At 40.9% G+C, this 24,546-nt stretch overlaps 1 protein-coding gene across 1 annotated transcript in view; it reads left to right on the top strand.

Annotated features, from left to right (window-relative positions):
• The first annotated feature begins 688 nt into the window (after window positions 1-688).
• Window positions 689-24,546, top strand: part of LOC133903013 (midasin-like) — a 39,638-nt gene continuing 15,780 nt past the window's right edge. The window contains exons 1-32 of the mRNA XM_062344346.1: window positions 689-1,110; window positions 3,326-3,410; window positions 3,556-3,827; window positions 3,917-4,084; window positions 4,167-4,315; window positions 6,061-6,170; window positions 6,262-6,381; window positions 6,556-6,634; window positions 6,930-7,052; window positions 7,124-7,223; window positions 7,311-7,407; window positions 8,111-8,242; window positions 8,325-8,381; window positions 8,460-8,636; window positions 9,113-9,238; window positions 9,594-11,369; window positions 11,943-12,010; window positions 12,094-12,289; window positions 12,394-12,498; window positions 12,585-12,890; window positions 14,408-16,642; window positions 16,721-18,265; window positions 18,341-18,527; window positions 18,620-18,685; window positions 18,868-18,950; window positions 19,028-19,264; window positions 19,679-19,814; window positions 19,899-19,984; window positions 20,073-20,149; window positions 20,362-20,503; window positions 20,576-20,665; window positions 24,193-24,319. Of these exons, the coding sequence (XP_062200330.1) occupies window positions 689-1,110; window positions 3,326-3,410; window positions 3,556-3,827; window positions 3,917-4,084; window positions 4,167-4,315; window positions 6,061-6,170; window positions 6,262-6,381; window positions 6,556-6,634; window positions 6,930-7,052; window positions 7,124-7,223; window positions 7,311-7,407; window positions 8,111-8,242; window positions 8,325-8,381; window positions 8,460-8,636; window positions 9,113-9,238; window positions 9,594-11,369; window positions 11,943-12,010; window positions 12,094-12,289; window positions 12,394-12,498; window positions 12,585-12,890; window positions 14,408-16,642; window positions 16,721-18,265; window positions 18,341-18,527; window positions 18,620-18,685; window positions 18,868-18,950; window positions 19,028-19,264; window positions 19,679-19,814; window positions 19,899-19,984; window positions 20,073-20,149; window positions 20,362-20,503; window positions 20,576-20,665; window positions 24,193-24,319 (9,679 nt within the window). The remainder of the gene's footprint in view (window positions 1,111-3,325; window positions 3,411-3,555; window positions 3,828-3,916; window positions 4,085-4,166; window positions 4,316-6,060; window positions 6,171-6,261; window positions 6,382-6,555; window positions 6,635-6,929; window positions 7,053-7,123; window positions 7,224-7,310; window positions 7,408-8,110; window positions 8,243-8,324; window positions 8,382-8,459; window positions 8,637-9,112; window positions 9,239-9,593; window positions 11,370-11,942; window positions 12,011-12,093; window positions 12,290-12,393; window positions 12,499-12,584; window positions 12,891-14,407; window positions 16,643-16,720; window positions 18,266-18,340; window positions 18,528-18,619; window positions 18,686-18,867; window positions 18,951-19,027; window positions 19,265-19,678; window positions 19,815-19,898; window positions 19,985-20,072; window positions 20,150-20,361; window positions 20,504-20,575; window positions 20,666-24,192; window positions 24,320-24,546) is intronic.

Raw genomic sequence — 24,546 nt, 5'->3', positions numbered from 1 at the left:
TCTATGAAAACTAAGAACTTATTCAAGCGTGGACGTGTGGTGGAGTAATGCAGATAGCCAAAGATTTTTTACTATTAATCATGTGTTGTTTTCTTACAATCTTTTCTTTTCTTTTTGACCTAGTCATATGTTGTTAATGACCGATCTAGTTTTTACATTAAGGCTAACGAAGCGAGTTATATTAAACTATCGTATGAGTTCTAGTTGGTTTAGACCTTATGAGTTATGGGTGATTAATACAATATCTGTTAACGAAGTGAGTTTATTTAGTTAATATACAAGTTCATGATTGGTTAATACAATATCTGATATTTCCAATTCATCACTACTTTATAAGAAATAATACAACAACCACGCATTCAAAATTACATGCTTAATAAAATTGACCAAAATTAAAATTTGCATCCAAGAAAAATGGTAACACGCATTTAATTTTAGCCGTGCAAGAATTTGATTCGATCGACCTTGTCGGCCCAACGAAAAGATCAGCCGTTGAGCCAGCCGCACGAGAACGAACAAGCACCCGATTACGCCAGCCGGCAAGTCATGTCGCACCAGGTCCCCTTCCCTCCCCAACTCGGCACCGCCTTAACCCCCGCCCTAAAGCCCTAACCCGCCACCTCCCCATATATACACGCGAACCCGAAAACCCCATCTGTCTTTCCCCTCCGCTGCCGACCCGCGCCCCATGTCGCTCGACGGCAGCTTCTCCGTGGCCGCGGCCCTCGCGCGGCTGCTTGCCCGGTGCCCCGCGCTCCGCGCCGACCCGCGCCTCCTGGCGCTCGCCTCGGCGCCCGTCGCCGCGCCCCCTACCCGCGACGACGTCGCCGCCGCGCTCGCCGAGCCGCTGCTCCACACGCGCTACACCGTCCCCGTGCTCGGCTGCTTCCTCCCGCTTGCGCGCTCGCTCGTCGGCCGCGCCGTCGCGCTGCTCCGCTCTGCCGAGCACGCCCTCCATGCGGATGACGCTGCACGCCGGGAGGAGGAGGCTGGGGAGGGGGACATCCACGTCGTCGAATTCTACCTCTCCAGGGGCAGAGGCCTGCGGCTGCACGAGCTCGCGTGCCTCGCGTTCGCGCGCGCCCTCGACCTAGCCCCCTACTTGCTCAGGTAAAGTGATGACCTTCTGCTCGCCACTGTTCTGCTTTTCGTACTCACGACTCGACAAGTCGACAGTAAAAAAATCTCGACCTGTACAATCAACATTTTTCTTAGTTTGTACTTCGGCGCAAAATTAGACCCGCCTTTTAGTTTGGTGCTTAATTGACTACAGTAACTCGTTTTCTGTTAGGAACTAAGCACCGATCGTCTATTGGTATCAGTTAGTAAACACTGAATGTCACATGCTACTAGATGAAAAAGTTGAAAGGTCCAAAGCCCTGTAGCCAATTTGAATTGATTTGCTGTATTCTTGACATTGTAGGAAAACTGACCATTCTTTTTTATTACGAGTCTGTTCTGTTTCCAAGTTCATATCGTGACTTGTGTGATCGTATAGTCGTTGTGAACATTACATAAAAAAAGAGTCTTTGTGAACATATACAAACACAACATGCAAATTTGGCTCTAAGGTGCTGTAATTTCGTGGTATTTGCTGAAAGATACTCTAAGGGCACAATTTGGCTCTACGACCCTCCATTGTTGTGGTTGTTTACTGTAGGACACATCACCTGTTAAAAAATAATATATTCGGCTGAGAGGGAGAATGTTGGCAAATTGTCTGCTTTGCTCTTATGTTGGAACTGTTGCTGAGTCCCGGGGATGCATTTCATTGAGCATATGATAGGCAACACCCTATGCAAACAAGGATTCCCTTGAACACTGGCTTAGGCATGTGGTGGGTTAACTGGTTTAGGCCTTGCTGAGGTACTCGTGGCTGTCGTTGTAGATACTGCAGCCATAGCCGGTGATGAAAACAACGTAGTTGCGCTTATAGGTGCCAATGAGATACCTGGCCTCGTCGCACACTGCGCCCGGCTCGATGTCAAAAGTTCCCATTGCGCTGCGGGGCTGGCGGCAGCTCTTGGGCACCGCTGTGTGTGCTCCCGCATCAGCATGTGTTGAGCAGTGGACACCCCGTTCTGAGCATCCAAGCCTCTCAACCTCAGTTTAGGAAAAAAAAATGATTTTATAAAGTTTTTTTCATTGGAAATTATTGGGTGTGGTGTCTATATAAAACAACCATGTCATTTGAGTGTGTTGGAGCCGAGGCATGTTTTTGGAGTTTCTTTCAGCAAATGCCACAAGAGGGTTCTATGGCCAATTGGCCAACACAACAACAAGCCGCGTTCATAACTTAAAGTGTATTTAGTTAGTTCTAAAGTAGTACTAAAAGTTACAGGTGCCAAAACACTAGACATCACACAATTGCAGTGAGGAAGCAAGTGGAAGGCCATGCCCATGTGCTGAGATGATCCGTAACCCCTCGAAAGGCAACTGTCAAAAAGTGAAGGGACATGCAGCCTGTTTTAAAGTTTAGGTGTGTCTTGACAATTGTATCACTTGCACATATTGGGGAAAAGAATAGTCTCTCTGCCTGGTGTTTAATATCTTAGTGCATAAACCTTTGTATTGTCTAGCAAGCTTGCATTGTGAAGGGAAATCTTGCTTTGTATAGTTCTTGTCGGTCGACCTTAGTTCTCTCCTAGAAGTGTACAGTTTGTGTTCTCTTTCTCTTGTATTGTGCGGTTCTTACTACACTATACCCTTTTTTAATATAATTACCACAGTAGGGGCTTCCCTTACTGTATTCCCTCAAAAAAAGGGGGGAAATCTTGCTTGCTAGGAAAAATTGGCTCTCTTAAGCCTGCAAATCTTGCGTTCTGTGGAATCCAAACATAAAGCATTGCCAAGAACAGTTTTCTTCAATAGGATTATTGTTTCAGTCAGGTAATCTTTAGGGCGGGCAAGGAATCTGAACACACAGTAGAGTTTGATTGAGATGCTGCAGTTTTCATATATGCTGTAGTTTTCAGTTAGAACTTCATTCTCTGCTGACCTTGGCTATATGCTTGGAACCTGCACGTCATAAATTGCAGTATGCCAATTGTTGCAAGATTTGATACCATCCTCAGGATCAGTAATAAGATCATTTATACCAAAAGCTTTATGCTCTGGGTTTAGTTCTCAGGAAATACACATGTGCCCATGATACTCATGAATCACAGCACACATTTGGTTTAGAGTTTTAGATAGATTTTATGTTGGATTGTAACTTCCCACTTATAACCAAATTTACCCTTTACTTTTAAGTCGATGAGTCTTTGTGCAATCTTGGCACGCAAACGCAGACAATCTATTACCTTACCACTATTATTTGTGGCAGATTTGTACTGAGCTACTTCAAGTTTTCCCCACCACCATTCCAAAGGCTTCTATGCGAAGGTTTTCGTTCGCAAATTCCTTCCAAGGTATACATGGTTGAAATAAAATCCACCTCATGATCCCCCCCTCCTGGTCATCATTTGGCTATAATATTTTGACTTGCACCTTTTAGCAACCATCTCTAATATATTAAATTTGTTATGTTATCATTGTGGTATCGTTTGCTTTCAGGAACTACGTTTGTTGCTTGCTGCCACACAAGTATCATATCGGTTTCTAGGATTGGAACCCAGAGTATTTTGTGAACAATGGGACTGGTCTTGCTTTTTAGACCTTGTGTATAGTACTGCTGATTGTATTTTAGTTGACAATTCACTTTATAGTGTTGGATTGGACTTAAGATGGTGCACAATACAAATACTTATGGTGGTTTTGAAAGCAAGTGATATGGCTATTGAAAGTTTTGGTCTGGGAGCAGATGAAGCATTCACATGTTTTCTGAGGTTCCTTCTTGCTTTCTGTTTATTTTGGTATTGTTTCTTCTGTATGCAGAGCAGCACAACTTTATGATAACGACTTGTTATGCTTTTAGATGGAAAGAGTTTTGCATGGACACTTCCTTAGAGAAAGCCTCTTTATATCTTCAGAAGGAAGGTTGCGATTCTAGAAATAGTGTAGGTGGGCTCACTTCTTTGGCTGATTGTTTGTCAGATTGGGAGGTTGTAACGGGAAGAGAGCATAGCATTGGAAGTTATGCATGGTGTGTGCATTTCCCCACTGTTCCTTGTTTCTTCACTGTACTCGTGTTGCTTACACTTATTTTGGATTGTTTTCTCTGTCAGTCCGTTTGTGCTCACTGCTACTTTGAGGAAGAGTTACGAGGTAGCTTTGATGGCAGTTAGCCAGAAGTGGCCCATACTTCTCTATGGTCCTGTTGGTGCTGGAAAAACTGCACTTATCAGGAAGTTGGCACAGACAGGCGGAAATCGAGGTAATTATAATTCATGTTTATAAACTCTGTTGAGGATTTGTGCAAGTTAAATGGTAGTCTAAGGGTTCAGTACAATTGATAGGTTTAGAGGCTTATAGAGCCACATGCTTGGATGTACAAAAGGAGTATGCACAATATGGGCTGTTGCATATCGTACTATTCTTTTTAATTGTTCAGTTAAGTACACTGTTGCTTACTAGTTTCTGAATTGAAGCTTGTTTCATGCATGGACTTCATACTCCAGAGAAGAATGCTTAACCAGATTAAAGTTTTTGAATGTACAAAACAAACTCTGTTTTCTTTGTTCATGGGTTGCAGTTGTCAATGGAAAAAGATAGATAGGTTCATTCGATAATTAGATCATGACAGCAGTTTCAGTAGTCCCAGAGCAGAAGAAAAGGTTGGCAACTCTGATCTTACTATGAGTTCATGTCAAAATGTCATACATGGAAGTCTTCTGAGTTCGGTAGAGAATCAAACCTAAAAATGGTTGCTAGGTCAATCTCACAACATTTGTGCTCCTACGCAACACTATTCATTCATCTTCCTTTTATCCAATGTAAACTACACCTTATATGTGCTTTTTGGGGAAACACTTAGAGCATCTCCAAGAGTCTCCCTAAAACTCACACCCAATATCACCATATAGGAAGTCTTCCCAATAAAATTCACTTCCTAAATCTCCTTCCTCTCTGACAGACTCCCAATACCCTATTCTCTATATTTCAACAGACTAGAGTCTCTTCCCTCTCTTATGTCACCGACGGGTGGACCCTAGCTGTCATATCTCTCCTCTCTCCCTTTCTTTTTGTATCGCTATATGGGGACATCTTCCAGTGCAGCGCTGGCACGCGCACAAGCCACAACCCACCGGTGTTCGTCGGGCTCCACGTCTGATCTTAGCATCCGCCGGAACAACACGAGCGCCTCGTTAGGCCTCTCGTGCTGCGTGTACCTGTCAATCATGGCGTTCCAGCAGATGAAGTCCTTCCTGGGCAACCCGTCGAATAGCTCGCGCGCATTGTCCAGCGCGCCCATCTTGGCGTAGCAGGTGAGCATGGCCATGACAGACACGACGTGCGGGCTCGGCTGCATGTCGTCGAACAGCGTGCGCGCTGCGGCGGCGTCCCCTGCCCGCGCGTACATGCCGAGGAGCGCAGTGGCGACATAGGAGTCAGCGGAGAGCGCCAGCTTGAAGGCGTAGCCATGCAGGGCTCGGCTGAGCGCGATGCCGCTGCACGTGGGGAGGGAGGCGGAGAGGGTGTGTGCGGTTGGGAGGAGGCGGACTCCATGTTGGAGAGGAGCGCGAGGGTAGCGAGGTGGAGGCCGTGGGAGGAGTGCACGTGGATGGCAACGGTGTAGAAGACGACGGTCGGGTTGGGCCTCCCGCGGAGGAGGGCGACGAAGCAGCAGTCGGAGGAGGAGCTGGCGGGTGGGAGCACGTAGGTGGGCCCATATGGGATTGGGAGTCTGGCTGGTTGCCTACTTCCAGCTAGGATGGAGGGGGATATTGGGAACATCTAAATATTGTGAACCATATAGGGCATCTGTTGGAGAGGGTTTTTAAAGACAAAATCCCTAAATTTAATTATAGGGAGTTATATTGGGCTTCTCTTGGAGATGCTCTTATGTCATCCCTGATAACACTGTTAGTCTTCTATACATATTTGTAGTCATTCCTGATAACACTGTTAATCTGCTATGCTTATTTTGTACTGAGTGCTAATTACTAATTATACATGCAGTACTTTTTATCCACATGGATGAGCAAATGGATGGTAGGACCTTAATTGGGAGTTACATTTGCATGGAAAAACCTGGTGAATTCAAGTGGGCTCCTGGTTCCCTTACACAGGTCTGTATGGGAGGGAGTATTGTTCTCTGTATAATCCTGTGGCAACTCTTTTTTAAATATGCATTAATACTTTTCATCCTATGGCGAGTAGGCCATTGTCAAAGGGTTTTGGATTGTGTTTGAAGACATAGACAAGGCCCCCAGTGATGTGCAGTCAATCTTACTACCTTTATTGGAAGGTTCAATCTCCTTTTCAGTTGGTCATGCAGAAGTAAGATTTGCGTTTGCCCATTTGATTTTTGACATAATTATAAACACACAAAGTTGATTATTTATTTGCTTTTAGGTTCTATCTGTATGTTGAAAATGCTGAGATGCTTTATATAAATTTACATGAGTGTCACTTACCTGGAGGTTATTACTAGTCATGACATGTCTAATGCAGGCTGTGGAAGTTGCTGAGAGTTTCCGTTTATTTGCTACCATCACCACATCAAAGAATGATGTTTCTCATGGCCTAGAAGGTTTGTTCATTTGGTTTTAATTGTATGTGATTGTGTAATCTTGCTGTACCGCACACTACAAAAAATCCAAAAAAAAAAAAAGTTTATGTGCCTGTAGTTGTCTCAAGCATTGCATAAGCAACAATCATGACAAGAACTGTCCAATCAAATTTAATCATGACAAGAACTGTCCAATCAAATTTTGACCCCACAGTAACAGCTGTACACTTTCACAATTTCGCAGTTTCTCTTATTGTAAGGAGCAAAATAGTGGCATGCGCTAATTCATGCCCTTTGTTTTTCCCTTTTCTGACAGGGAGACTCACCTTCAGTGCTTTGTGGAGAAAAGTGATGGTGGGAGAACCTAATAGGAGAGACATGGTTAATATAATTAAAGAGTGCTACCCAAGCTTGGAGCCCATCTCCTCCAAACTCATAGGTAGATAAAATATGCTTGTATCATCTTTTTTGCTGTGTAGTTGTGTGATTAACCCATTGTCTGCCATGTAGATACCTTCGAAAAGGTCAACTATCTATTATCTAATCAGTTTGGCGGGCTTAACTTAGCTGGAGGTTTATCTGATGGTGTTCTGCACAGATTTTCATTAAGGTGCATACTTCATTACTTCTTGCAGAATATTGCCTATTTTATTTTTTCCATCTACGATAATGGATGCATCATTATCTTCCTTTGTAGGGACCTGCTCAAATGGTGCAAGAGAATATTAGGAGTCGATCTCAACATTGAGGGTCTGGGATTTGCATCTAGAGGTTGCAAATTAATTTATCATGAGGTTCTTTTTGGCTCTCTCTTCCTTCAAATAGAGTACCTTTTGAACTATGCATGTTAAATTGGTTACAATAAAATGTCGCACATATCGGCTACATTAAAATGGCGCTTGTAGTTTTTTCATACAAAATACTTTTATAACATTGCAACTCTAGAAATATCTCATTATATTGTGATATGATTTAGTGGTTAATGTTGCATCTTGCAGACCATGGTAAGTAAAAATGACGCACTTATGATGAAAGTATTTTAAAACCTGCTTTCATAACATTAGTTTATTCTGCTTTTGAAACATAGCACTTAGGGAAGTGGACCATTGTTACTGCTCTCCTTCTCAAGTACACACTACAAAGACACTATGATTGTTGGAATTAAATTTGAATTCCATGGTACTAGGGCCAACACTTAGAAGCTGTTTAAAATAATTTTGCATAATAATATTATTACATATTTAAAGTATGATTTAGTGTCACTGTCATTTAAAAATAGTACTGCCGTAATTGTAAAAGCACCTATATAAAAATACACTGTTCGGAGAACATGGGAGAAATGACATGTGTTAAGGTTGTCTGATTATTGTCATTCTGGTTCATGAGAAGTTTCCTGACACAATGATCATTTTAGTGAATAAACATGTAATAACACAAGGTTTTCCTGGTTTCTCAAGCACCTTTCTCTCGTTTTCATTTTTGTTTTTGAAAATACAGGCTGTTGACATTTTTGCTGCTTCCTTATCATCCCCGGACAAAAGGATCTATGTAGCAGGAGAAATTGCTAAAATATTAGGCGTCACTCATCGAGCTGAAACCGTGCAACCCACGGACAAGCCCATTATCCAGGCACGTGCTTATTCATTTTTTTAATCTAAAAAACTGTTTTATTTATTCAATTTTCACATGATTAACGATCCCTTATACGCAGGCTCGACATACTGAATTGCAAGTTGGTAGAGTTACATTGCAGTGCAGCGACAAACCAGTAAACAAACATTGCTTTATTTAATACATTTTCATCAAGCTTTCATTTGTTTGCTAACTCTTGGCTTTGAATGTGTAGGCGTTGATCCAGAAGGGGCCTTTTGCTGGTATTCGGTGCACATTAGAAGTTCTTGAGAGGGTTACATGTTCAATAAAGTTCAATGAGCCCATTCTTCTTGTTGGCGAAACTGGTACTGGGAAGACTACCACCGTGCAGAATCTTGCTGCCTGGCTTAAGCAGCCCCTTACTGTGGTGGTATGGTTGAATAGTAACATAAATAATCTTATTTTGGAACAATTGCATATTTACCACCTAAAAATTGATTATTGTCATTTGTTACTCTGAAATAGATTGTTCTTAGCATTCCGTTGCAAAACAAATACAATTGCATAAATGACATAATTTCCTACCCACTCCATCATCTAGTAATGCTGTCTTGCCCATCACTGCCTTCACCACCGCCGTTGGAATTTGGGCATAACATCTTTGATTCAATGCTTCACTGAAAAATGAAAATGCCTCGTGCCTTTTTTTTGGAAATATTGGGATGTTTATGAGGTTAGATGTGCATGGTTCTTGTTCGCATTCCTTTTTAACACTTATGTTGTGACTTGCTGGGACTTCTTTGAGAGTGGCAAATGTAGAAAGTGCAGAATATGCAGCTTACATTTTTTCTTCATCTCACAGTTTTTGCTATTTATAATGCTTTTATATTTTTCCTTATGTTTCAGAACTTAAGCCAGCAAAGTGATATTTCTGATCTCCTCGGCGGTTTTAAGCCTACAGATGCTCGGTCAATATGCTTTCCTCTTTATATAGAGTTCATGGATCTTTTTTGTCGAAGTTTTTCTGGAAAGGTGCACCTATTGCTTGGTTCTCATGTACTTGTCCTATACTAAAACTTGTTTGACATAGATTACCGTTGGCTTGGAAGCTAACTTATTGGTCTAATGCTCTATTAAATTAAAAATTTAACATGTTAGCTTATTAGAGAAACTTAGAATGCTACTAATTCAGCTTATTATAAGTCCCTACATTCCAAGCCTTCTGCCTCTGGAACAGTGGCGTAAGCTTGAGAGTGAAGCAGAAAGACAAGTTGGATCTTGGCCCTAGATTAACTTATTTTTCTGATTAGTGTAAGATTCAGCTACACTAGTTAAAACCTTTAAACCCTATTATCTTGATATTTATTGACTTTATTCACTTATTCAGGATAACGAAGCTATTCTACACCATTGTGATATATATGTAATGGAAAAGAAATGGAAAAAACTATTACGCGCTTTGGCAAAATGTGTTGAGAAGGCTCAGAAGCTAATTGAAGGGAGTTCAAAGTCTTGCAGTGGTTCAAAGAGAAAAAGGCCCTTGCCGGCCCAAGTTGTTTCTGACTGGGACACCTTTTCTTCCAGGCTAAATGCTGCTTGTAGTCAAATTGGTTCAGCAACTGGCATGTCATTTCGATTTGTGGAGGGTGCTTTTGTGTCAGCTTTAAGAAATGGCCACTGGATTTTGCTTGATGAGGTCAACCTTGCACCTCCAGAGACTCTTCAAAGAATTGGTGCTGTCCTGGATGGAGAGAGGGGCACACTTTGCCTGGCTGAAAGGGGTGACGTGGATTACGTTGAACGTCATCCTTGCTTCCGGTTGTTTGCCTGCATGAATCCAGCAACTGATGCTGGGAAAAGAGAACTGCCATACACTTTTAGGAGCCGCTTTACTGAATACTTTGTTGATGATCTTGTGGATGACGATGATCTACGTCTTTTTATCAGTAAATATCTGGATGGTCTGAATGTTGCGAACAGAGTTACAGATAGTATTGTTCGGTTTTATAAAGTGGCAAAAAAGGAATCTGAGAGGCTGCAGGATGGAGCTCATCAGAAGCCCCAATTTAGTTTGAGATCTCTTTCTCGTGCGTTAGGTTATCTTAAAAACGCAGAGAAAAAATTTGGCTTCGGGAAAGCTCTTTATGATGGCTTCTGTATGTTCTTTCTTACAATGTTGGATGCCCCTAGTGCAAAAATCATTAAGAACTTAATCGTGTCACTTCTGTTAGATGGAAGAGTGCCACCTAGCATTTCTTTTGTTGACTACTTCATGGAAAACTCTATGCAACTAGATGGTTGTGAATCTGATGAATTTTTGCGGAGCTATGTTTTAACTAACAGTGTTACTGAGCACATAGTTAACCTTGCCCGTGCTGTTTATATTAAAAGATATCCTGTTCTTCTACAAGGACCAACATCAAGTGGCAAAACTAGCCTTGTGAGGTATCTTGCCGCAAAAACTGGCCATGAGTTTGTCCGAATCAACAACCATGAGCATACTGATCTTCAAGAATATCTTGGTACTTATGTCACCGACAGTCATGGGAAGCTTCAGTTCCAGGAGGGTGCTTTGGTGAAGGCTGTGCGAGAGGGGCACTGGATTGTGTTGGATGAGCTAAACCTGGCACCATCTGATGTCCTGGAAGCTTTAAATCGGTTGTTAGATGACAATCGGGAGCTCTTTGTGCCAGAACTGCAAGAGACCATACCTGCTCATCCTAGTTTTATGCTTTTTGCTACACAAAATCCACCTATGCTTTATGGGGGACGTAAAATGTTGTCTCGGGCATTCCGCAACCGTTTTATTGAAGTTCATGTTGATGAAATCCCAGAAGATGAGCTAATCACTATTCTGGAGCAGCGGTGTAGAATTGCTCCCAGTTATGCCAGAAAAATGGTTGAAGTTATGAAAGATTTGCAAATGCATAGACAAAATAGTAGAGTTTTTGCCGGCAAACATGGTTTCATTACGCCACGGGATTTATTCCGTTGGGCCAATCGATACAGAACATTTGAAGGGAAGTCATATGAAGATCTCGCTAAAGATGGCTATTTTCTTCTCGCAGAGAGATTAAGGGATGACAATGAGAAAGCTGTTGTTCAAGAAGCTTTGGAGCACCACCTACGTGTTAAACTCAATGTCACGGATCTATATAACTCGGTAGTGATTTCATCTTTCTATGATATGTTGCTACATGCTAGTAATTTTATGAGGGATGAAAATTCATGTGCTGAAAATGTTTATTCATAAATCATCATTTTATTGCATTATATAATGCATGGTTCTGACACAATTTAGTTAGTGTAATCTGAGACACTAAATTTTCAGAAATGCTTGCATGCTACTTAATAGGTACTCAATGTAGAAGATACAGGCGAATCTGAATTTTTTTGATATATTGGAAGCTAGCTGCTAACATACTACTGTACATGTGTAATTGAATGGTTGCTATTGAGCTCAGTGCTAACATACCAATTGGTCCTAAACTTTGGGTATTGTTTGCTTGTGCAGTGACCTGACTGTGTTATTTTATCCTTGATACCTTAGAGCAGAGTTTCTTGCGTGATATGCATCACAGCACATTTGGAATCTTGATACATATATAATAATACCACATGACTTAATCTGTGGCTCAACATTTTGTGCTTTCTGTTAATGGAAATTGGTGAAAAATTGCTTGAAAAGAGAACTAGTTCTTAATCTGTCTCATTGAGTGATTCTTTACCTTTGCAGGAAGTCACTCATGAAGATAATTTATCTCTTGATGCTATCAGACTGAGAGTTCAAGAATGCTTTGGAAAGTGAGTTATTGTGCATTTTACATTTTAGAGTTCAATGTGCTTCTCCCGTTGTGATGCGAATATCTATTTAAAATTTCTTGCAGTATCACGTGGACGAAAAGTATGTGGAGGCTATACTTCCTTATTGAGCGTTGCTACAGATCACGTGAACCTGTCCTCCTTGTTGGTGAAACTGGTGGTGGGAAAACAACTGTTTGCCAGGTTTTAAGTGCTGTTCTTGGATTGAAGTTACACATTTTGAACTGCCATCAATATACCGAGACATCAGACTTCATTGGGGTGCCATCTCTGAATCTTGTCTATGAATCCTGTTTTACTAATTGCCATTGTCTGTGTTTTAAAAATGTAGCTCACTAGCACTATGATATGGCTGTTACTTTCAGGGATTTTGTCCTATACGTGACCGGTCAAGAATAGCACTCGAGTTCAAGCATCTTGTTGCAAGAATCAAACAGATGAAAATATTCGTTCATGTTGCAGGGGATGTGGTATGTTATTTGGTTTTGGCATGTGGTATCTCAACATATCTTATTGACTTTTCAAAGTGGCATAACTGATTTTCTATGATTTACAGCCACTTGAAACTGATATATCTGGAGCTGATAGCATCATGGGTCATTTGAATGAAATGGTTGAGAGATACAGAAAGGAAAAAGATCTCTTTCCGGAGGTGTCAACTCAAGATCTTGACGTCATGGAGCAAATTAAGTTGGATCTGATGCATCTCCACAAGAGGTGGCAGGCTATTTTCCTTTGGCAGGATGGGCCACTTGTGCAAGCAATGAAGAATGGTGATCTTTTCCTTATTGATGAAATTTCTTTAGCCGATGACAGTGTACTTGAACGGTTGAACAGTGTTTTAGAACCTGAAAGAAAATTGGTATGTTCTTTTTTAATTGGCCATTTTCTGTTTGAATAGCATGTTTTTTTCTTCTGAAGTAGCAGTAACACCGGAAGTTATCTTGTGCAAGAGTTGCCTACTCCATGCATTGTTTCTGTCTTAAGAGTACACTTTGCTTGATATTAGCTTCAAATTCTACACCTTGGAAATCGGTATCTCTATGAGACTGACAATCCTTTATCCATCTTAATGTCTTTAATGTTGTTGCATGGAAGTGGACAGCTATTACAATGTATTAAGACAAGACACCCCCTGATGGTATTCATTAGCATTAATGTATTTCGAGTTTTTATGTATAGGGTAGGGTTGATGTGTCCTAACGTGAAAATGTTGGAGGGAACCTCTATAGGGAGTTGGCTGTCTAGTCCACCTGAGGATCTTACTCTTGGCCAGCTGACTTGCCTATATTCCTGCAGATCAGATGGTTGGGACTAGATCCTCATGCAGGAAAAGCTCCCCCTTCAATATGAAAATGTTCGAACAAAAATTAACTATTTGCACTGAAACTGAGAAGAATTGCAATTTTGGGGCCTAATGGATGTAATCACAAGTTTTAGAGACCTAGATGATACAACTGTGTTGGAGACCAAATAGATAAAGTCGTATACTTGACCTAAGTGACAGCTTTTAGGCACCTGCAATATAGTTTACTTTATTTGATGTAATTTGCTGTGTGCACAGTTGATAGAATCGGGTTTAGGTTCATGACATAGGGGTTTTTGGGCCAGTTCAGCATTGCTGTGCTCTGCTGCATAATCTAGTAGCAGGAAATCCTTAGTAATCCTTGTAAAATACTTATGCTATAGCTCTAAAAAGGATGATTCCAGTTAGTTGCTCCTACTGTTTTGTAAATAAATGTCATTAGGAGCTAGGGCATTGTCACGGTCTCCATTGACCTTTGCCTTTTCTAGTAAGACCTTAGTAAAAGAATATATGGGAGTAGGTTTGATGATAAACCTACTAGAATCATTACTATGTTCTATCGCTGATGGTTTCCATTTAATAGGTCAGCCCTCTCTATACACCAGAGCTGTTGTAGGATTAGTAACCTAATTTATGTTAAAAGTATAAATATTATATATGTATATTAGCGCTTATGGTTTTTAAGGTTTTGAGTGCCCCAATTCTAAAGTGACATCTATTTAGGAGTGGAGGGAGTAACATAAACAAGTAGCTAGACAAAAATGCTTTAAAAAAGGAACCACATGCCATATGCACCCTTACTTACTGCATAAACAGGATAATCACAACTTCCAATAAGTGGAGTAACATTTCTTGCAAATACGTGACAGTGGCTCTTATTGATTGTAAATGATTCAGGCTTGTCAGATTCAATTTGCATTGTTCTAAAATTAGTATACCTTTTGTTCATCCCATCACGCTTGCATTCAATCATGCAATTCGTGTCTATTCATAAGGTTTTGTTGAATTGCTGTTTTTCTGTTTTTGAACTTCAGTTTTATCTATGTTTATATGTGCCTATTCTATTGTTGTAGTCACTTGCCGAGAAAGGTGGTTCTGTGCTAGAGAAGATTGTAGCGCATCCAAACTTCTTTATTCTTGCGACAATGAATCCAGGTGGTGACTATGGAAAGAAAGAACTTTCTCCTGCACTGCGAAATCGATTCACAGAATTATGGGTTCCTGCTGTTACTGATGTTGATGAACTCAAGAGCATAACTTTAGGAAGGTTCGCTAAAGCTGAGCTCACTTGCTATGGAGATTGCATTGTTACCTTCTGGAATTGGTTCAACCAATTGCACATCGGAAGAACACTCACGATACGGGACTTGCTGTCCTGGATTTCATTTATCAATGTGACCGAGCAAAATCTTGGGCCACAGCAAGCTTTGATACATGGCCTGTTCCTTATTTTACTTGATGGGCTTTCATTGGGAGTGAATGTTTCTAAAACTGAGGCTACCAAGTTGAGAAGTACTTGCTTGTCCTTCCTTCTAGAAGAGCTGCAGAAGGTTGAGGGGAAAGCAGTAGACTCTTACTTAAATGATCTAAGCTATTATGGCTGGGGTGACAATATAAGAAAGGCAGATATGAATCATGATTATTTGGAAGATCATTTCGGCATTGCACCGTTTTATATTGCTAAAGGTCATTTTGCTTGTAAGCAACAGGGCTTTGAAATAATGGCGCCCACCACCAATAAGAATGTTTTGCGAGTTTTGCGGGGTATGCAACTACCTAAACCTCTTCTTCTGGAAGGTAGTCCTGGAGTTGGAAAAACAAGCTTAATTGTCGCACTAGCTGGATTTTCTGGTCACGATGTTGTGCGGATAAACTTATCTGAACAGACAGACATGATGGATCTTTTAGGTTCAGACCTGCCAGCTGAAGGGGCTAATGGAATGGAATTTTCCTGGTCTGATGGTATTCTTCTTCAGGCTTTAAAGAATGGAAGCTGGGTCCTGTTGGATGAGCTCAATCTCGCCCCGCAATCTGTGCTGGAGGGTCTGAATGCCATTTTGGACCACCGAGCTGAGGTCTTTATACCAGAGCTTGGTCAAACTTACAAATGCCCACCATCCTTTCGTATCTTTGCATGCCAGAATCCTTCGTCACAAGGTGGTGGACGGAAAGGCCTTCCCAAATCGTTTCTGAATCGCTTCACCAAAGTTTATGTTGATGAGTTATCAGAGGAAGATTATTTGTTCATTTGTAAATCACGATATTATCCATTAATCTCTGAAAGTCTCCTCCGGAATCTTATTCGCTTTAATAACAGGCTGTACATGGATACCATGATACATAGGAAGTATGGCCAAGAAGGCTGCCCTTGGGAATTTAATCTACGTGACATTATCAGGTCTTGTGAGATGATAGCAGGTTCTCCAGATACTTCAAGTGATGACTGCTTTTTAAATACTGTCTACCTTCAACGAATGAGAACTGAGGTCGATCGCCATGAAGTTGTCAAGCTGTTTGAAGAAATCTTTCAGAAAAAACCGAGTATTCATCAATCGAAAAGGCTTTATGTCAATCCGCATTCCTTGGTTGCTGGAAGCGCGTCTATTAGAAGAAATAACCTCCAATCATATAAAGTGCAGAATAATCAACTCAACATATTTCCAGGTATCCTTCATAGCCTTGAAGCTGCGATGCACTGCATCCATCAAGGTTGGCTGTGCATTCTTGTTGGACACAATTCATCTGGGAAAACCTCATTAATCCGCTTGCTTGCTCAGCTGTCTGGAAATACATTAAATGAGTTGAATCTGTCTTCTGCAACTGATTTGTCAGAATTGCTTGGATGCTTTGAGCAGTATAACTTCTTTAGGCACTATAAAGCGGTCATATCACAAGTTGAGCATTATATTGATGTGTATTTTAGCCTGAGTATGGATATAAACTGGAAAAATCTAATTGTGGAAAGGAAGGGTTTGTTTGTGAAATGGTTTGAATTTGTGGCTGCAAAAAAGTACTCTTCAATCAAGACTTCGACATTTATTGAAATGAATAGGAATGCATCTTTGCCATCATTGTGTTTGGTTGCTGATATAGTTGAGCAGATGAAATGTGATCTGGAAATGTTTGACTTGCCTATATCATTGACAAAAGATGATCTGAGTAAAACACTGAAGTCCATCTACAACTTGCAGCAGAATGGAGCTGCACACCAACCAGTTAAATTTGAATGGGTCGCTGGAGATTTGATCAGGGCCATTGAATGTGGTGAATGGATTGTTTTGGACAACGCGAATTTTTGTAACCCTACTGTATGCTCTCTAATTCTCACATTGCCTTTGTCCTGCTATTTGCTTTTGCTAATTTTACTGTTTTGTTTACTCTATTAGGTGCTTGATAGGATAAACTCTTTGGTTGAGCAAGAAAGGTCCATTGTAGTCAATGAATGTGGTCTTATTGACGGGAATCCTGTAGTTATCAAGGCCCACCCTAAGTTCCGTATGTTTCTGACAGTCAATGCAAAGTATGGTGAAGTTTCAAGAGCCATGCGAAACAGAGGAGTGGAGGTCTTTCTGATGGACCAAGCCTGGAATTCAGAAGGACTCAGCAATGTGCCTGGGGATAGCGAGAGGAAGGATATGATCAGGTTTTTAATTTCTTCTGGGATACCAAGAATGGAACTGATCTCGTCAATGAGTGAAGCACACATGTATGCAAAAGCTGCTGGATTACGTCTTGGTATAAACATTACCCTTCTTGAAATCACACGATGGGTTCAACTGTTTCAACAACTTATTATTGAAGGAAATCAGTTCCTTTGGAGCCTGCATTTGAGTTGGGAACACACATACCTGCCATCTTTGGTTGAAGTAAATGGATCTGACATTGTGGAGACGGGAAAAATTAGGTTTTTGACTAATTTTGATGGATCTGACATTATGGACAAGAGAAAATTTAGGTTTTTGATTGATTTTGATGGTGGTTCAACTGGTTTGCATTCTGGATTTTCTTTATCCTTGCCTGGTGGTTGGCCAATAGAGCAAAAGCTGAGGGACTTCATTTGGTATTCAAAAGAAACTTGTGTCAAGAGAAATTGTATGTATCTACAGGCATTGGGTGCCCAGTACGCTGCTTTTCAGATAAGCAATTTGAAAGATAGTTTATCCTTGTTGGGTCCTATTAGTAACATCCACCCTTCTATTCTTCCTACCACAAGCTTACATGAACTACAGTTCCCGACGGTTTCTGGTCAGAGTGTCAAAAGTCGTGTAACTGTGGCATTTGATTCAGATTTAGCTGATCAGATGCTTTTCTTTGCTGCAAACTGGGTTATAGAGCAATCTACTGAGCATGATCTTGCATTGTATGCCATATGGTTTAAATGGTATAATTGCCTGGTCCGGCCTTATTGCAACTTCTTTGAGAGTTACGGGTATATTCTTAAGCAAGAAAGTGAGCATCCTATTTGGCATAGCATCCTCGAATGTTACAGGGAAATAGTTGCTTATCACAAGACCAATACCATTACTCAGCCTATTCCAATGCTTTCAAAGAAGTTGCTAGATATGGCTGGTTGTGACAACCTTAAAGCTTGCCAGAACCGGCTTTGTAATGCTCTTAATGGTTTGAACTTGCTGCGGCTTACGTTGCAGCAATGGCAGTTTGAGACAAATTTTCCTGATCTTGCTGCTCTGAAAGCTACTTTGTTGCCTGCATTGAAGTCCCTCAGATGCTTGGAGGGCGTGGTACTTAAGATGATTGTGAAATCTCGGAAGCTGCTGCACATATACTCCCACCTTATTGATTATCACAGATCGATATGGAAGATGATGATTTCATCTCAGTTTGAGGGGTTACCAGTTGTTTGGAGTCTTTTGAGGAAAGAAATACTAAAGTTGCAACCAAAGTTCCCGGCAGAAGTTGGTGTATTTTTGGTAAGTTATCATCCTTTTTGTTTTCTTTACTATGATACTACTGAGTGATTGCAAAATGACATCCCAGTCTTACAGATGGAATGTGTCAATCTCAACAATCTCCATGATTTCCATTTTCAATATGAAAAACCAACTTTGTGGGTTTATGGAGGTCATCCTCTTGTGCCACCTTCTAGCGGGATCTTCTACAAATTACAAGAAATTTTGGCCTTCTCTGCAGTTGTGTGGCCAAGGAAGAATATTTTGAATATACATCTCGATGGTATTCTTTAGCATATAATTCGGTTGCTCGATTAATAAATGGTCCATGCCCGACACGCCATCTAGAGTTCATTTGCCATCTATTGCTTGCAGATAAACAACAGTTACTTGATGCATTGCTGTCAGCCAATCAGGATCTTAGACACCTTGCAATGGAAGGTACTCATATATTTATCCAAAAGATCTATAGCACAGTTTTATTTAATTGTGCAGTGGTACTCTGCTTTCTTAATATCTTTTACCACTTCATCTGTTTAATAGATAATTTTTTTTCTTAAAATATTTTTGAAAACTTTGATGTTATCTTTCCTTCTTGATTCTGTTTTCTTTTTTGTGTCAAGGTGTCTCTATGGCTTCTCTTGTTGCAACTAAAACTGAGGAAGATGTTTCAACTATTGTCACCCAATTGGATGAAGTTCACAAGGTTTTTCTTTTACCCATGTGATATTTGCTGATGTGATTTCTCCTTCTTTGTGATTTTATTGTATTTTCTTCATGTAGAGGCTTGTTGGAAAAGTTGACTATGAGAGGAGCAATCTTGAATTATTGACCAAGACTTCAGTGGCGGAAATTAAATCCTGCTGCTCAGTATCATCGGATATTGTATGCAACATGTATGGTTTCAATGGTTGGTTGGCGAGTCTTCCTTTGCTCAACTTGAAGAGCTTATACTTGGATACTATTTTACTTCAACGACTATCCAAGTGCACACAAAAGGATTCTTCCGAAGCTCACGAGGTCTGTCTCTTAATACTTTGTTGGTTTCCAAATCCCAATTATCATTTCTTGTCCATGTTTTCCTGCAAGACCTGATGATTTTGAGTGCTAAACCATTACGAAGAAGTGACATGCATTGTTTTTTGTAATCTCCATTTTCTTATCTGGCCTTTTGGTCTAGCACGAGAGTTAAGGAGGTCATCAAACCTGAGAACAGTAGAGGGAAACGACTAGGATATCCATGGTGTTAATATCTTGGGAATAAGAGAATTTCTAGTGTGGGTGTTTACTCATAAATGTGAAATGAGAAGCATACGAGGTCTAAAGTGAAAAGTCATTAAATCTGCATGCATGCCTTATAATTTGAAACATGATCGTAAAAACTTAGAGGGCCCTATACTTCGGAATGGAGTAAAATTTTCTTTTACGGTACAGATCATTGCGAATTCCAAGTACCTGCTGAAGTATGCTATGGATTACTCATTAGAGTCATCTTCAAGATCTCCTCTTGAGTATACACAATATCAGATCATTTGCTGGATTCATCATGCCTGGGCCACAGTTGATAATGGTAAAAAAGGCGATTTTTGTATTTTGTGACAGCTAATCTCGATTTCTGTTGTGGTTTACAACTTGACAGTTGAATGTTGTGCAGTGCATGTAAAAGTTGCTAGTTCCATTCTTGAAATGTGGTACAATTATCACTCTTCCTTGTGGACTTATTGCTCTGGAAGCCCAAAGGTCTCTCTCGCTAAGCCATACGATACTGTTTGGTAATTATATTAAGACAACCATGGTTCCTTCCTTACTTGATTTGCTTCATTTTCAGAGTCTATTCTCGGTCACACATGATGAAGCCTGTGACCTGGCACACCTGACAAAAATGGACGCCATCAATACTATTATGTATGTCTAGATGTTATTATCATTTATTGATTTTTTTCGTTTCCCCCTTTTCCACTAGATACATTTGATGGTAATTTTCCTTTTAATGGCTATTGCATAGAGCTTGTGCTCTGCTTCTCATTTATGGGCTACTGCTGGAAAGTGATTAACCTGATGTTTGAACCTTTTGGGGAAGACAATTATATCTTTTCTTCCTGTCTCTTTCTCTGCAGCCAACAGGATTTACGTGCGGTGGATTATCATAAGAATTATCTAATGCTTAGAATTTCATCTAGAAACCTCTGGGAAGGTATCTCAGATGTGGGAAACTTTGTTGATAGTCTCCAATCTGCTGCTGATTCCCTCTTTAAGCAGGTAATGATCAATTTGTCTATATTTTGTATTGAAGTGCCCTCTTTTATTGTCTATTCTGATAATCTGTTGCAGATTATATTTGCCCACAAGAAACATTTCAAGAAAGAGGACTACAACCAGTTAGAGTCCGTCCTATTCCAACAACCGAAACATTATCTAGAGGTTTGTGCATCATCCTTTTGATTTGATCGAGAAAGTTTCATGTACATGTCATGTTTTTACTATGTACTATTGTTTAATTAGCTGACTTGTAAGGGCGCATTTTCTATGCCAGCGAAACTCTGACATATTTGGGGGATATTTTAGGTGTTAAAACTTTTAGCTGTTGTTGAAATGTATTAAGTATCCTTTGAAGCAATTCTTTGCAGACTAGTTTGTATTGAAGGATAATGAGGACCTCAAGTTCCTGCACATATCGGCTATTGCTTTTCCTGTGGTTTCCAGATCAAAACTGAACCATTACGCTGTTGTACCAGATGTCCCTTGAACAAATGTACCACAACCAATACAAATATAGATGATGGTTCAACAAGTTTGTTTCATTTTGATAGGGATTCCAGATTTGGGATCACCTACCAAAGGCGCAGAAAAGCATTAAGGGAAGAAAAGAATTAGTTTTCTATTAGGTTTCGGCATAATTAGTTTCCTTGTAAGATTCGGAATAATTGATTTCAGGACTACTAGAGTCCTATTCTATCTGTAAGCTAGTATAAATTGGAGTAGGTTTAGAGTTGGATTCAGAATAAGTTTAGAGTTGGTTTCGGTATAGGTTTAGATTCGGGTCTCTATATATAAACAGAGCCTTATGGTGTAATTGGCAATTAGAAATTAATCTAAAGTTTGGTCAGAGTCTGGAAGCCAGGGAGACCTAGTTCTCTAATATTTGGTATCTAGAGACCTCTTGTTCCTCGGCCAGTTTCTGCGTCGCCGCCACCTTTGCTGCCCTTGTTCTGTTTCTACGCCGCCGCCACTGTTGTTTTCCCGCGCCATACACCATTGCCGCTCCACCACCGCTGCCTCGCGCCGCCGCCGCTGCTCCACCTGTCGCCAATCTGCACCTACGTCATGGGGGATATCACCTCCAACATTGCAGAACTCACCAAGATGATGGAATCGATCTTACAGAAGGTGACCACTCTCGAAGCCTGACAGGATGATTGGGAGAAGGGCATCAATACTTCGGGTATGGCTACTTCAGCCGACCCCAAAGGCAAATCCTTGCCCACAGATGATGACCGCTGCACTCGCTTCTATAAGGTCACTTTTTCCACCTTAAATGGTGAGGATGATCCGCTACCATGGTTGAACCGTTGTACTCAATTCTTTCGCGGGCAACACACGCCAGAGAACGAGAAGGTTTGGCTTGCCTCCTATCACATGAATGGTGATGCTCAGTAGTGGTACATGCAGTTTGAAAGGGACCATGGCTCTGTCAATTGTTCGGTATTCGAGCATTACGTCAATATGCGATTTGGTCCTCCCATCCACAGCAATCCCTTGGGTGAATTGGCCACTCTCCAGAAGACCAGCTCTGTGGATGAATATCAGAAGAGATTTTTGGCCCTTCTCGCTTGGGTTACTCCACCTCTTGTTCCCAAACAGCAGGTCAGTTTGTTCACCGTCGGCCTTGAGAAACCTCTTAGTATAGATGTGGAGCTTTAGAGCCCTATGGATCTTGAGACAGCCATGGGTCTGTGCTTATGAGAAGCGTCTTGAGGAAGATGATGTTGGGAATCTTCCACCAGCCCCATGCAAATCGACCCCTCATCAATCAAGCAACTCTCGTTCCAGTACTGTTCGGCCCTATTCTGCTACAACATCGTCCTCCACCTCAGCCACTCCCTCTCAGGCTAAACTTAATTCTAGGTTTCGTCATCTTACGTCTGATGAGATGGCTAATCGGCGTGCTAAAGGCTTATGTTTCAATTGTTCAATTTTTTTCCCAAGGAGCACATGGGCCAGTGCTCTATGAAAAGCATCTACTTATTGGAACTTGAGGATCCTCAAGGTGATCTGGAGAGTGATGACAGAGTGATGGAGATTTCCCTTCATGCTCTTACAGGGATTCATGCCAACAATACCATGCATCTTCCTGTTTCAATTGGTGGTCATGTTCTTGCTGCCCTGGTGGACTCCGGATCAACTCACACCTTTATTTCTGGCCAAACAACAATAGCCATGGGCCTTCAACCTGTTGTGCCCTTCGAGAAACCCCTTTTAGAGTTGTTTATGGGCGTGATCCTCCTTCTGTTGTGCCCTATCAACTGGGTACTTCTCGTGTGGTGGCTATGGATAGGCAATTACAGCCGCGAGATGAATTTTTGAATGAAATAAGAGAGCGGCTTTTCCAGTCCCAGGAATATATGAAGAAGTACTATGATAAGTCCCACCGAGAGGTGATTTTTGAAGTAGGAGATTGGGTGTGGTTGCGTTTGCATCATCGTTTGACTGCCAATATTACTAATCAGGCACATTCAAAATTGTCTCCAAGATTTTATGGTCCTTTTGTGATCTTGGAACGCATTGGTGATGTGGCTTATCGATTTCATCTTCCTCCCAAGGCGCCTATACATAATGTGTTTCATGTGGCTTTGCTCAAGAAATATAATGGGGCGCCTCCAACTGATGCAGTTCAATTGCCACATGACCGGGTGGTTCCTTCTCCAGATAAAGTCCTTCGTTCTCGCATCGGGGGTACTCAAGAAATTTTGGTTCGTTGGCAAGGTTCTTCGGCAGCTGAAGTAACTTGGGAGCCATTGCAATCCTTCCGGTAGGCTTATCCATCTTATCAGCTCGAGGACGAGCTGCTTGTTGGGTAGGAGGGAAATGGTAGGGATTCCAGATTTGGGATCACCTACCAAAGGCGCTAAAAAGCATTAAGGGAAGAAAAGAATTAGTTTCCTAGTAAGATTCAAAATAATTGATTTCGAGTCCTATTCTATTTGTAAGCCAGTATAAATTGGAGTAGGTTTAGAGTTAGATTCGGTATAGTTTAGAGTTGGATTCGGAATAGGTTTAGATTTGGGTCTCTATACAAAGAGAGCCTTATGGTGTAATTGGCAAGCAAAAATTAATCTAAAGTTTGGTCAGAGCCTGGAAGCCAGGGAGACCTAGTTATCTAATACGTTTCCAGATATTTACTTTTTTTCCTGGAAATATTTTCCACCAGATACCTTATTAATTGCTTATTGGTAGCGGTGTTAAAGAGATTAGCACATAATTAACATGGGTAAACCATGTAAAAAACTGAAGTATTGATTCTTTCCATTGTCCTGGGTGTATGGGAGCTAAAACAGCAAGTATTTAGGACTGAAGGGATTAAAGCGCACTGCCACAGATGTGGTGTGTTCCCTAATGTGATAGTCTTTTGCAGGTGGGAGATTAGTCTGATCAATCAAGTACGAGAATAGTTTTGTATTTTTATATTGTGGCATGTGTATAATCAATCAAATCCCATTCAAAATGCCTAGTTTAATTGTATGAACTTAATGTATTGGCTCGGGATAATTAATAGACCTCATACACCTATTTCCTTTGTAAATTCTTGTTCGTGTGTGTGCAATTTTCACGAACAACTATAATATATCTTTGTGGACGGCACTCCCTTAACAAGATATCATTTTCTCTTGAGTTATTTTTCTGGTGCTTTGCATTTTCTTGACCGGTTGACCCACCATTCTCTGTTGCAGAAAGAAGATCTAGATGCCATTGGTGCACTGTTATCATCTTCAAGTCATGGAGTATTGGCTTCACTCTCAGGGTCAGAGAAACTCGTAGAGTTCTTGCTTATGGATTTGTATTCAGCCTACTCCCGTGGTATTCCCCTTTGTCTCTACACCACAAAGGATTGATTTGTCATTTCAAGTACCTAAAGTTGTTGGTATATTATATGATTAATACCTCTACTCCACAAAGGATTTACTTGTCATTTGAAGTACTAAAAGTTGTTGCCTTGTTGGTATAATATATGGTTATGTTAGATGGCTCAGTCATGTGCTACTTTGCTGATTTGATATTACTGGATGTAGATTTTACTTATTCAT

This window comes from Phragmites australis, chromosome 21, assembly GCF_958298935.1.
Source record: "Phragmites australis chromosome 21, lpPhrAust1.1, whole genome shotgun sequence".
NCBI lineage: Eukaryota > Viridiplantae > Streptophyta > Magnoliopsida > Poales > Poaceae > Phragmites > Phragmites australis.
The sequence above is the reverse complement of the archived record's forward strand: the minus strand, read 5'-3'. Positions and strand labels throughout refer to the sequence as shown.